The sequence below is a fragment of the Haemorhous mexicanus genome, chromosome 22 (assembly GCF_027477595.1).
Source record: "Haemorhous mexicanus isolate bHaeMex1 chromosome 22, bHaeMex1.pri, whole genome shotgun sequence".
Taxonomy (NCBI): Eukaryota; Metazoa; Chordata; class Aves; order Passeriformes; family Fringillidae; genus Haemorhous; species Haemorhous mexicanus.
In genome coordinates, this window is record NC_082362.1 from 980,083 (window position 1) to 992,954 (window position 12,872).

At 51.3% G+C, this 12,872-nt stretch overlaps 1 protein-coding gene across 9 annotated transcripts in view; it reads left to right on the forward strand.

Moving 5' to 3' along the window:
• TYW1B (tRNA-yW synthesizing protein 1 homolog B) overlaps window positions 1–12,872 on the forward strand; it is a 106,308-nt gene that overhangs the window by 50,567 nt on the left and 42,869 nt on the right. For all 9 annotated transcript variants that reach the window (XM_059866163.1, XM_059866157.1, XM_059866159.1 and 6 more), the window contains one exon: window positions 3,527–3,662. In XM_059866163.1, the coding sequence (XP_059722146.1) occupies window positions 3,527–3,662 (136 nt within the window). The remainder of the gene's footprint in view (window positions 1–3,526; window positions 3,663–12,872) is intronic.

A 12,872-nucleotide genomic window follows, 5' to 3' on the forward strand; every position in this document is an offset into this window, starting at 1 on the left:
AATGAACTCTTTCAGAGTCTTTCCAAAGGAAAAGAATCCCCTTTTCTGATGCTTTGGAGCATCCAGGCTGCTGTTACCAAAGTGTAGAAAGGAAGTGCAGCATGTGAGGAAATGGAGCTCCAGGGAGGCTGGGGCTGCTCAGAATACCAGCAGTTGAGAACAGCAGCAAATCCAGCCCTGGAGCTGTGGGAGCTGTGGGCAGGGTGGCCTTGGTCTGTCACCCAGCTCATGCCAGCTCCTCCTCTGTGCTCCTGGGACAGCTTCCTTTGCACTCCTCGTGGTCTGAATCTGGCACTGAGGGGGGAGTGCAGGCAGTTTGGGAGTGAATAATTATACACTACAAAGGCATTCCAAATGATTGAATAATTGTGTAATCAAGTTACTTTAAGTAATATATTATGTGCCTGGTAGATAGAAATTGCTCTTTCCTAAATATAGCAGTTTAAAAAGAGAGCACACACTCTATTTTGAAGCTGCACTTTTTGGATCTGCTGAATCTTTTTAAAAAGAAACAAAAAAGAAAGGGATAAAATGCTAGTCTTGCTGTCTTAAAAATTGCAAACTGATCTTTGGCTCATCAAAGCAGATGATTTGCTTAATATGGGAACTGAAGTAGGCACCCAGCTCACTTCTGTGCTGTCAGCAGAAGAGCTGGAGTCAAAAAGCTCATCCTGCAATAGGCAGGGTGACCTCTGGTGCAAGAGAGCTGAGAGGGACCTGCCACGAGGCAGGAAGAGACAGGACAACGGGAATAGCTTCCCACAGCCAGAGGGCAGGGCTGGATGGGATATTGGGAATTAGGAATTGTTCTCTGGGAGGGTGGGCAGGCCCTGGCACAGGGTGCCCAGAGCAGCTGTGGCTGCCCCTGGCAGTGCCCAAGGCCAGGCTGGACAGTGGGGCTGGGAGCAGCCTGGGACAGTGGGAGGTGTCCTGCCATGGCAGGATGAGTTTTAAGGTCCCTCCCAACCCCTTCTGGGAGAGGGCAGTGTGCCCTGGGGTGTTGCTGGATTCAGGACAGGCGGTTCAGTGGGTGCCCCCTGTGCCTTCCTCTCCTCCTCCTCTCCTCAGGCTGCAGCGCCACCTGCCACAGGCTCACAATAAACTGAGGGAGGTTTTACACCAGGTGAGCTCCTGTTGTTATACCTGTACCTGGCTCCTGTCTCTGACCCATGGCTGTGAACACCCCTCATGTGTGGGTTTGCCTTTATGATCAATAATAATGCCAATAATCAGCAGATGATTATTAATGCTCACCAGCAAATGCTCATTTTTGATGTTTCTATTCATGGTCCTTGTGGACTCTGTCCTGCCTGCCTGGTGAAGCCACCTCAGGGCTGGGGGCCTGAAGGGGATTTATTTGACAGCTCAGCTGAGGATTTCAGCTCAGGATTCCTGCCCGCGTCCCTGTGTAAATGCCATGGATTTGGTCTCCTGGATTTCAGCTCAGGTGTCTGAGCTAGCCAATTCATCCTGGTGCCACACAGCTGGATTTGCTGTTATTCTGCACTGGAGCTGTCCCAGGAAGACCAGTCTGTGTCCTTGTTCTCACTGCACCTGTGGCTGCCCTCTCTCCTTGTTCCCCCTTGCAGAATGTGCCTAGCTCATCTGGGCTCGGATCCCAGCCATGCACAGCCCTGTGGGCCATTCCTGTTGGGGGCTGAAATCCCTCCCTTGGATCGCTTCTAATTCATTCATTTCCCCCATGCTGACTATGAGTCTGGCTCCTGCCTGTCCCTAGGTTTGAGAAGAGATAATTTTTCTCAGCCCCTCTTTTGAAAAGCATCTGCTCCATCTTCACTAAGGCCCCTTTTAATTAAGCAAAGACAGCACTGAGTAAAGAAAGAGTTTGGCTCAGTATTTCTGAAAACTGAGCATTTCACTTAGGCCAGAACATCTGGTCATTTTGGAGTCTGTGTCTTTGAGTTGCCTGCCGGTCCAGACAAACTTGTTTCCAAAACCTGAGATTTTAACCTGAAACGTTCAGTTTGTTCTGAATTATTTCATTTTGCTGTCTAAATACACCCACAGAGAATGTCTTCCAATGGTTAGAACTCACTGTGTGTGAGTTCTGGACACAAAGAGCTCTGGTCAGTCTCACTCTGGACGCTTCTTGTCCCTGTCACCTTTGAATGACAGTGTATTTTCAGGTGGCACTGTTTGGCAGCTGAACAATAGCTTCTGATTTCTCCTCATCTTCTCTAGAGAACCACATGAAGCTGGGACTGGTGCCTGCTCATTGCAGACTTCACACAAAACACTCCCAAAACACTGCCCTCAAATGCTGGGAGGTCTGTGTACACTGGGACGTAGTTGTTGATGCTGCAGCCCTGGGAATGGGAGGTGCCATGAGGGGTGGGTGTGTTACACTCACTCTCTTTGCTACTTCTGTCAGGGGTGGGTGTGTTACACTCACTCTCTTTGCCACTTCTGTCTCCATCCTGAGGTGTGTCCCCACCCCTGGAGGTGGCACTCAGTGCCTTGGGCTGGTGACAAGGTGGGCATCGCGCACAGGCTGGGCTTGGTGACATTGAAGGGCTTTTCCAACCTCAGTGATCTGGGATTCTGAGGGAGCTCCTTTCAGGGCTGTTCTTAATCCCTTTGACCCTTTTGCTGATGGGCTGTGGTGTTGCTGCTTCTCCTTTATTTCCTTGGCATTATGGAAGGGATCAGCCTCCACCCAGGCTCTTCCCACAGCAAAGGAGGTTTAGTCCCTGCAGGAGTTCCCAGTGTTTGGCTCCCAGCGCTTGTGACCAGAAAGGCTCTGCTCCAGGATTTCTGTGGAAGGAGAACATGGTTGTGGTTTGTGTGTGGGTTTATTTTCTAAACAGCTTTGCTATCCCTTCAAAAATGTCACTGATGATCCTGCTGCAGGTCAGGGGAGTTCAGCAGGTCCGGCAGTAGGAACTGGCTGAATTAGGGCTGAATTTACAGTCACAGAAGCCCTGAGGTTGGAAAATCCCTCCAGGGTCATAGAGTTCCAGCTGTGCCCAATCCCCATCTTGTCTCCAGCCCAGAGCACTGAGTTGTATGTCCAGGCCTTCCTCTGACACCTCCAGGGATGGGGACTCCAAACCTCCCTGGGCAGCCCCTTCCAGTTCCTGACTTTCCCTACCCTTTCCATGGGGAAATCTTCCTGATGTCCATTTTTGTTGGATGGATTGTTTTCCCATGGGCCAAACAGATGGTGGAGAAAGGACACAGCTTTTTGGATTGCAGAACCTCTCTGTGCCTCACCTGAACCCCTTCCTTTGGGAAGCCTTTCCCAATGTGTTACGGCTCCACTGGAGTGAAATGTTTCCTGGTGCAGGGGGGAAATGACAAAGACATTGTCAGCCAAGGGCTGTGTGTGAGTTCTCAGCCTTGGGGGTGTTTGTTGGGGTTATAACACCTTGCTGCTGATGGTGGTCACTTGGCAGAAATGAACCTTCCCTGGAAATACTGTCCAGTTCCTGTTCCTGCTTTGGTAGGAGAGCACAAACTCAAGCTGCAAATCTGTGAAAGCAGCAATTCTCTTTTCCCTTTGCAGGAGGCTGGAGCCTGTCACCCAGCTCTATGTCAGTGTGGATGCCAGCACCAAGGAGAGCCTGAGGAGGATTGACAGACCCCTCTTCAAGGACTTCTGGCAAAGGTTTCTAGACAGCCTAAAGGCCTTAGCTGAAAAGGTACCCACTTTAAAATGGATTTTTAAATGGCTTTTTCCTTCCTTCTACACTCTGCTGACTCGCCACCACTTTTTCTTCCTTCTCACCTTACCAGCTTCTACTTTCAGAAGTAGAAGACTTGAGAGGCTCTAAGATGGACCATGGAGTGGGTTCTGGGTGTGTTGGGAGTATATTTCCATGGCTGGGGTGTTCAGGTGTGTGAAGTGCAGCCGGTTTGAGTGGTTTTTCAGAGCAGAATGTGTGTCAAATGGGGTAGTAGATGCTGTGAATGCAAAGTGCTGTGGGGGATGAAGAGATTATCAAATAATAGATTTCCTAACAGAGGGGTTACGCTAGAAACAGGCTGCTGAAGGAAAGCTGGAAATTCAGGGAAGAGTTGTAAATCCCCTGTGTTTCTTTGCTCTGGTTCTCAGAGGCTCCCTTGAAATGGCAGCACATGAGGGACATTAAAATGTATGTGTGGAGTTTGGTAGCTCTGTTACCCTCCTGCCCCAGAGAAATCTGCTTTTTTCTGGAAGGTTGACCCAGCCCAGGGCATCTGAGCACAGCAGCAGGGGGGCTTTGTCCTGTGGGTGTTGGACTCAGCTGAGCAGTGCCTGGGCCCTGGGCTGGTGTCAGCTCAGGCTCTGTGTGACAGGTGAGCTTTGGAGTAATTAATGAAGCACTCCTGGGCCCAGCAGCACATGAATGGATAAGAACAGTGCCATGTCTGCCTCTCTTGTTCCTGCTCTGGGGCTCTGGTGGGAGCCAGGGCTGTGTTTACTGATCTGGCAGCCATTGACTTGCTACCTGCTGGGATGAACAGCCAAGAGAGACTGCTGCTTTGGAATAATGAGCTTTTGTAGGAATAATGAGCTTTCCAGCCTTCTCAGATGGTGGTGTTGGACCATTCTCTGCCAAAGGAACCTAGATTAGTGGATGTGTGAGACTCAGAGGAATTGAGTGGCACTTTCTGCTGCAAAGGCATGTGGGCAGCATGGTCAGATGCTTTGTGTGTGGAGGTGCAGCTCTCCTGTGCAAAACCTCAGGCCAAACACTGAGAGCATTGAAATCAAGTGCAAACAAATTCTCTGTGAGCAGGAAAATCTGTGGGAAGAAGTGGATCTAAACTATTGAAGGCACAAAATACTGCAAAAGCCTTTTGGGAAGTTGCTTTTGCCCCTCATTTCTTTCCTGCTGCCTCTCTTGACCCCGAGTGTTCATTACTGGGAAAAGTTCCCTTGCAAACAATTGAAGGTGAAAGTATTGGCAAGTCTGTCCATACAGCTAAAAATACCCTGGTCAAGGTGAAGAGGAGAGGAGAAAGCAGCTCCACTAGCAGGTGCATTTTCTCCTCCAAGCAACTGCACTTTGAAGGGTCCTTGAAACACTGATAACACAAGAGCCAATTAATGGTTGTTCCAGTTGAAACCCTGCTCTGCCAGCCCTGCTCAGCTGCACGAGGCAGCATCACATGTGGGGACAGCAGGAACTCTTGGGGAAGCTGCTGTTTCTTGGTTTTCACTTAATCCCAGAACCAGTGAAGTTGGAAAAGCCCTCCCAGCCCATCCAGTCCAAGCTGTGCCCAGAGCACTGAGTGCCATGCCCAGCCCTTCTTGGACACCTCCAGGGGTGGGGATTCCACCCCTCCGTGGGCAGCCCCTGCCAAGGCCTGACCACCCTTTTCATGGGGAATTTTTCCCTAATATCCAGCCTCAATCTCCCCTGGCACAGGTTGAGGCCATTTCTCTTTGTTCCCTGGGAGCAGAGCCCAACCCCCCCAGCTGTCCCCCCCTGTCAGGAGTTGTGCAGAGCCACAAGGGCCCCCTTGAGCCTCCTTTGCTCCAGGCTGAGCCCCTTCCCAGCTCCCTCAGCTGCTCCTGGGGCTCCAGACCCTTCCCTGGACACACTCCAGCCCCTCAGGGTCTGCATTATCCTGAGGGGCCCAGGACTGGCTCTGGCTTGGAGATGCCCCAGCAGTGCCAGCACAGGGGACAAGCCCTGCACTGATCAAACTCAGGATTCTGATACCCAAACCCTCCAGGTGCTCCTGGGCAGCAGCAGCTCTCTGTTCCCCTCCCAGCTGCCCTGCAGGGGCTGTTCTGTGGGTCTGTGACTAAGGGAGGTGGTGGCAGCCAAAGCACCTGTGAATTTCTGGGACGTACAAGCCCTTCTCCAGGCTGGGTGTGGAATGCTGCTTCACTGTGTTGGGAAGGTGATGTTACTTATCTGGAAACAAATACAAATCCAGGTTTTTCCCAGTGCCTGACAACCCTTCCAGGCTGATTCAGTCCTTCCCAGGTGGAGAGGAGCTGGCACTGCAGCTCATCTGAGTCACTGCTGAGCAGTCATGGGCAGCTTTGAGCTGGGCACACTGAAAAATATAAGTGGGCAAAGGGAGTTTATAGGAACATGAGTTGTACCTGCTGTGATCACCCTTGGGGGGTTTGGGAGGTGCTGGTCCTGCTCTCTCCCTGCTCCCTGCCTGGGGCTGCAGGGGTGGGTGGTGGCAAAATAATCCTCTGCTTTGGTAATCCAGACTGAGAAATTTGAGGGAAAGGAGGAGGGAAGGACATAGTTTTAAGTGAGAAAGGAAAGAGGATGTTTGTCTTGGCTGTTCTCTTTCCTCCAGCCAAAGCCCAGGTCTTGTTAAATATGGGAGGGCCTAGGCCAAGATTCAAACCTCTTGCCCCAGTGAGGTGGTTATAGAACTCACAATCCTGGAATGGTTTGGGTTGGAAGGGACCTTAAACTCAGCTCTTTCCAACCCACAGGAACTCCTTCCACCAGCCCACACTGTTCCAGACCCCATCCAGCCTGGCCTTGGCCCAGTTATGCTGATAATGGATTTCATGCTTTTAACCGAACTTCTGCACAGAGTTCTCGAGCCTCAGTAAAAGGGTGAATTTAATAACAAATTGTTCCCAGGATGATCTGACAAGCCTCGTCCAACATGTTGGGGATAAGTTGCTACATCCATTTTCAGAGGAAGCCCAGGAAGAAAAGATAAAAAGCTTTTGTGCTATTTATCTCTGCAGCAAACAACATGAACCCCCCCCCCCCACACCTTTGTCCACTGCTACTTGGAGAAAGTTTGATCCTTTCTAGAGCTGCTCTCATTAAAATGATCTTCATGTTATATTTTCTGTGCTGAGAAGCACTTTTTGAGAGAGGAGTTTATGTTAAACAGCAAGTGGACTCCCAAAGGCTCCTTTGTTTCTTGTCCTGATTCCTCTACCCCTGAAATTAAGTGGAGAGGGAAAGGAAAGACAAAAGCATGTGCAATTTAGACTGTGCCCTTCCCAAACACCACATTTGAGTTTTGGAGCCTCACCCTCTGACAGGCTTGAGTTTGTGAGAGTGATTGAGAGAGGACTTGGCTTGATAGACAAGTGCTTGGAACAGGCACTGAGGATGTGAACCCTTGTCTCATCATCAGGATGAGAAATCTCTGCTAAAAGATGTTTCTTCCAGCCATTGCTTCTTCCTAATCCATATCCAATGAGGAATGGGTTGCCAACCAACGATGAGGGTCCAGCTCAGGAGGGAAGGGGGAGATTTTCCATCCCTGGAGGTTTTAGTATCAAGTTGATGCTTTTTTTCCAAAGTACCCTTAACCAGATGTGCTGAGCAAAAAAACAACCCATGGTCTGTGAGCTCTCATCACCCCCCAGTCAGGTTTGGGATCCTCTGGTCTTTGGGTTGGGCTCTGTTTCCCCTCAAGGTGACCGGACCAAGTTCTGCAGGCTGAGGAACCTTGGGAATTTGTCCTGGTTATTGTCCATAAATCACCAAGTGTTTTCCCAAGCAATAGGGGCATTGGCTGGGACAAATAAGAATCTCCTGCTGAGAACTGGAATGGGCATGCAGTGACCCAGTGTGACAAAGTTCTTACGGATTTCTACCCAAACACTGGGAAAACAGCCAGGTAGAAGATGGTGATGGACAGAGCAGCACGTGTCCTGTTCATGGTTCACATCCCTTGGCAGCAGCTCTGAGGGGAATTTTTGCCCTCACAGAACCCCAGGCTGGGCCGGGCTGGAAGGGAGCCCCGAGGGTCCCTGGTGCCACCTCCCTGCTCAGGCAGGGCCATCCCAGAGCCCAGGGCACAGCATTGTGTGCACAGGGCTCTGCAGTATCTCCGCTGAGGGAGACTCCAGCCCCTCCCTGGGCAGCCTGTTCAGGGCTGGGCACTGCCCAGGGCAGGAGTTGTGCCTCCTGGGCAGGGGCAGTTCTGGGCTCAGTCCCTGCCCAGGGACAGAGCCTGGGCCCTGCTTTGCCCCTCCCTGCACACAGGGACACCCAGGGACAGACAGGGACACTCAGGGACACCCAGGGCTGAGGGCCCCTCTCAGCTGGGGCTCCTCTCCAGGCTGAGCAGCCCCAGCTCCCTCAGCCTTTCCTGGGCACAGAGATGCTCCAGGCCCTCCTCATCCTCCCAGCCTGAGCTGGCCCCGCTCCAGGAGCTCCTGTCCCTGCTGTGCTGAGGATCCAGAGCTGGACACAGCACCCCAGAGGTGCCCCCAGGGCTGGGCAGGGGGGCAGGATCCCTCCCTGACCTGCTGGGAATGCTCCTCCTGACCTGGGGTGAGCAAAACAGCTCTTGAATAAGTGGCTGCTGGTCCATGGGTGTCCATGGGCTTGCTGAGCTCTGGCCACTGAAGGTCACTGCTGTCACTCATGCTCTGTCTGTACCCCTTGAGCTCCTCATGGTGAATCCTGTCCCGTGCACAGGCTGGCCTGGCAGGACTTGCTGTGCTGCCAGAGCCGGGCAGGCAGGGCTGAGCTGCTGGGACCTGCAGGGGCCAGGTGCCACTGTCCTCTCAAACAGCCTGGAGCCTTGCACAGAGCAGGAGTGAGCCCTGCAGGTTAATGGGATGGTATGGCACTGCAGGAACTGATGATGGAGCAGAACCTTATCCTTCCTGTCCAGGAGGGTCACAAAGTGGAGGAGGCAGCTCATTGGCACTGCCAGGAGCTCAGGCTGTGCCTTTGGTTATCACACACAGCACTGCTGCAGATCTGGGATCTAACCTTGCCCTCACTCTTTTTCTGCTTCAAGGGGATTAGGATTTCCTGGAGAGCCATGGTCAGGGCTCACTGGGAGTGGTGGAGCAATCGCCTGTTTTTTTTCCTTTATTAAAAAAGATCAAGAAGGGAAATGGTTTCATCTGCCTGTGCTAGGATATCACACACTGCCAGTGCCTGGGTTTGGTGCTGGATGTTCCTTGCTGGCAGGTGCTAGGAATGGTTTATCCAGGAGAAGGCACAAGATACAAAACCCATTGCTGTCTCCAGGTCTGCATTTTCACACTGTTCACAGGTAGCTCTTGTTACATTCCTGGGTGATGAAGAGACCAGTTTGATATTTAAACATTCCCAGCCTTGCATCTGCTGCTATTTACTTGACTCTTTTTGGTTTTCCCAACATTATCCTGTTTTCCAAGTTACCCTTGTCTTTGTGTGATTACAAACAGCATAAATACATCGAGTTACATCCTCGGCAGCTTTTAGTGCGGATTATTATGCAATAAATGACAGACACAATGTTTTTATGAAAAGACAGATTTGATTTGCAGGGAGATAATTTATGTGTGTCCTGGGGGAGGGGAGCCATGTCTGATGTTTCTGAGCAGGGGGACTTTTTAAGGAGAATTTAAATGTAAAATCTGCAACAGATGTTAGAATCAGTAATCAATTTTGCCACTATAAATTTAGAAGAATTTGACTCTTCTGCACAGTAAATGCTCCCACCAGCTGTGTTCTTGTTTTAATGGGATTGCTAATGAGACTTGTGGTGAAAGCCTTGGGCAATGGAGCCTGAGGAGTGTGACACAGGTATGATGTTAATATGGAGTTATTGCCTCTGAAATCCATCCTGTCCTTTCAGTGTCCTCACAGCAATCCAAACCAGGCTTCAGCAACATGCTTGGCTGCTGAGGGAGCGAAATCTCATTGCTCTGGCTGTGCCAGTCCCTCCTGGTTTGCTTGCAGGCAAGGAAGGGGGGGAATGTTCATAGCACAGCTCCAGGCAAAGGGATGTGTTAGTCCAGCAGCTGCTGTCCTGTGCGTGTTGGGGAGGCAGAGAGTGAGGCTGGGGAAGGGAGGGTTCTGCAGCCCCCCAGAGAGCCCCAGACACTGGCAGGGCTCTCCCCGTCCATCATCCCAGGTGAAGCCCCTCCTCTCATTCCCACCTGGCAGAGGGTGCCCAGTGCTACCTCGGGGTTGGGACAGGGCACCCCTGCCCCCTCCCATGGCCTTGGCAAGTGGCAGTAGCAGGGCCTTCCTCCTCCCCTTCCAGCTGCACTCATCCATCGTTTCCCTCCTCAGGCAGCAGACATTCTCCAGCTTGCCCAGCTTTTCTGCTGCTGAAATGTCAGGAGCATTTGCAGTTCTTACCCTCTGTTAAAGAGCATCTCTCCTTTGCCTGGAGCTCTTCTAGAAGCTGCCTGAGAGATGCCAGCCTTGGCTTTTAGGGAGCTTGGTTCCCAGTCTCTGTTTCCCTTCCAGGTTATTTATTACCCAGCCACCAGCCATGGGCTGTTCCCTGCCCTAGACTTGGTGCTGGGAGCTCCCAGCTCGCCCAGCAGCCTCTGTGGCCTTGGGGACATTTGGTCCCATTTTTGTTCTCTGGTTGTGAACTCGAGCAGTTTTCATGGACGGGCCCCCTGAGGAGGCTGAGTCTGTGTGTTTTTTTATGGGAGCTCTCCAGAAGGAAAGGACAACCCTAAAATTCTGCTTGTGGCAGCAAGGGAAACTTGAGGCTGCACTTTGCTTCCAGCCAAGGTTTTATTTGAGCCCATGAAGCTGAGCTGATGGGGTTGAATGGCTCAGGCTGGGCCTATGCAGGGCAGTGCACCATGCTCCAGTTGCTAAATGTATTAACTCTGGATTTCTGTCCTCACTGAGTGATCCCCAGCAGCTCTCACAGGTGAGAGGCATTTATTGGGTTCATTGAATCCATTCCTCTGGATCCTTGCATTTGGCATTTCAGGAAAGACAAGCTGACCAAACATCTGCAGGAGTGATGCGTTCACTCATCTGGAGCAGGGAGTGCATAGCTGAGACAGAAGCACTGCAAGCAAGGAAAGGGATTTTCTGAGAATGTGGTGGTGGTGGAAGCACCCTCCTGGGTTTGGGAAGGGAGGATCAGGAGGACGTTGCTTTGGAGGGCAGAAATCCATTCCTGAAGGGTGTGGTGGGCTGTGGGCAGGGATGCTTGGGGGACAGGGCTGGAGCCAGGCTTGCACCGACACACAGGGATACGGGGACAGGGACACACAGAGACACAGGGACACACAGACACACAGAGACATGGACGCACCAACACATGGACACACAGGGACACACAGAGAAACAGACACACAGACACTTGGACACACAGACTCAGAGACACAGGAAGACGTGGACACAGGGACATGTGGACACACCTAGACATGGACACACAGGGACACACAGACATACCAACACTTGGAGACATGGACACTTGGAGATATGGACACACGGATGGGATGCCCAGGACTGTTCAGTGCCGCATGTCCTTTGGGTGGCCTTGGGGACGTTCTCCTGGCCCAGGGTGAGACCCTCGTGCTTGGTTCCAAGGGGACCAGACCTGGTTTGTTCGCTGGGACCTTCAGGGCAGGATCCTGCAGCAGGAGTGTGGGGCAGAGCTCAGGGAAGGGCTGTGCCTTCATTTCTTGCTGATCTTCTTCCACTTCAGCTCCTTGGGGTCACAGAGACCCCAAACTTCCTTGGTCAGGGTGGCTTCGGGCAATAAACAGGCTCATGCCAAGGAATGCTGCTTCCCTTGTGCCATGGGCATGTGGGTGCCTTGGCCCTGTTCCTGTCCCTCCCCACCAGGCCATGGGGAGCTTGGGCTGGGAGCTGAGTGCTGGTGGTTCTTAGTGCTGGTTGTGACCTCCCAGACCACATGGCCCCTCAGTGGTTTTCATGGCTGCTCCAGTGACCCCTCTGGAGGCTGTTGACTTGAAGGTTGTGCACTTGGGAGCCAAGTCATATGTGTTCTGATTGGATGAAGCTGCTGTTGGATTTGGCAATGGCAGAAATGCAGGAACTGCAGCACAAGGATTCAGAGTCCTCTCTGAAGCTGCAAAGCTGCTGGGGGATCTTTCATTGAATTCCCAGAAATTCATATACTTCTGATTATAACGTGGTAATTCATAGAATTCACCAGGGAAGATGTGAACTGTGGGTCCAGGGGAGGCCATGGAGATGCTCCAAGATCCAGGCTGGGAGAGCTGGAGGTGTTCACGTGGAGAAGGTAAGGCTCTAGGGAGACTTTAGAGCCCCTTCCATAGCCTAAAGAGGGCTTTTAAAAGGAGGGAGAGGGACTTCTACACGGGCAGAGAGTGGCAGGACAAGGGGGCAAAATCTGTTTGGTGCAAGAAGCAAATGAGATGCAGTGCAAACGATCTGTAAGTGCTTAGTGCTAAACTCAGTTTAGTGCTTAAGGCGGCTTGGTGCTAATTCGAGGTGATGAGCCCACGAACTGGAGAGCTGATGATCCGTAATAAGCACGTGTAACAGAAAACAACTGTTTACAGAGCTGTACAAGTGTGAGTGTGTTTGCATCATTGCTTTTATGTCCTTCTAGCTCAGGGTTGGAATTTGCTTAACAATCCTGGGCACTCTGATCTCCCTCTGGGCTGTCTGAGTCCAGCTTGCTGTGGAAGCAGCAGGATCTGAAGGCATTTCATGGACCCTGGGTCTCTAAAGGAGTGCTGTAATGGGAGGTGTTGAAATTTCAGGTATCCCCTGGGCAGGCTCCTCAGGTGGAGCACACCTCAGCCCCAGTTCAAGCTCCCCTATTTACCAGAATGGGCACTTAAAATATTTAAAGCCCATAATTGTTGTTCTTTTAGAGCCCAGCTCTTGAATTAAGGCTTTTCAAGAGCACTGGGTTTGCAAGGATTGCTTAATCAATAAGAGAAATTTATGTCAGACTCTGCTCCCTGTGAAGTGAACTGGGCAGGATTTTCAGCAATCCTGGTGGGGCTTTCAGATCTATTTATAGATGATTTGGACAAAACCCAGAAGAAAAATATAAATAATTTCCTTCACAGCCTGCAAGAGTGTTTTTTAACGAGGTAATTATGTTTTTATGGCAGCTTAATCTCTGCTTTCATCACTGGAAGTTGCATTGCTAGTTTGTTATTTCCCAGGATAACGAGTGTCAATATTCCCATAAATACTGTCACCCCTTCCCAGGCT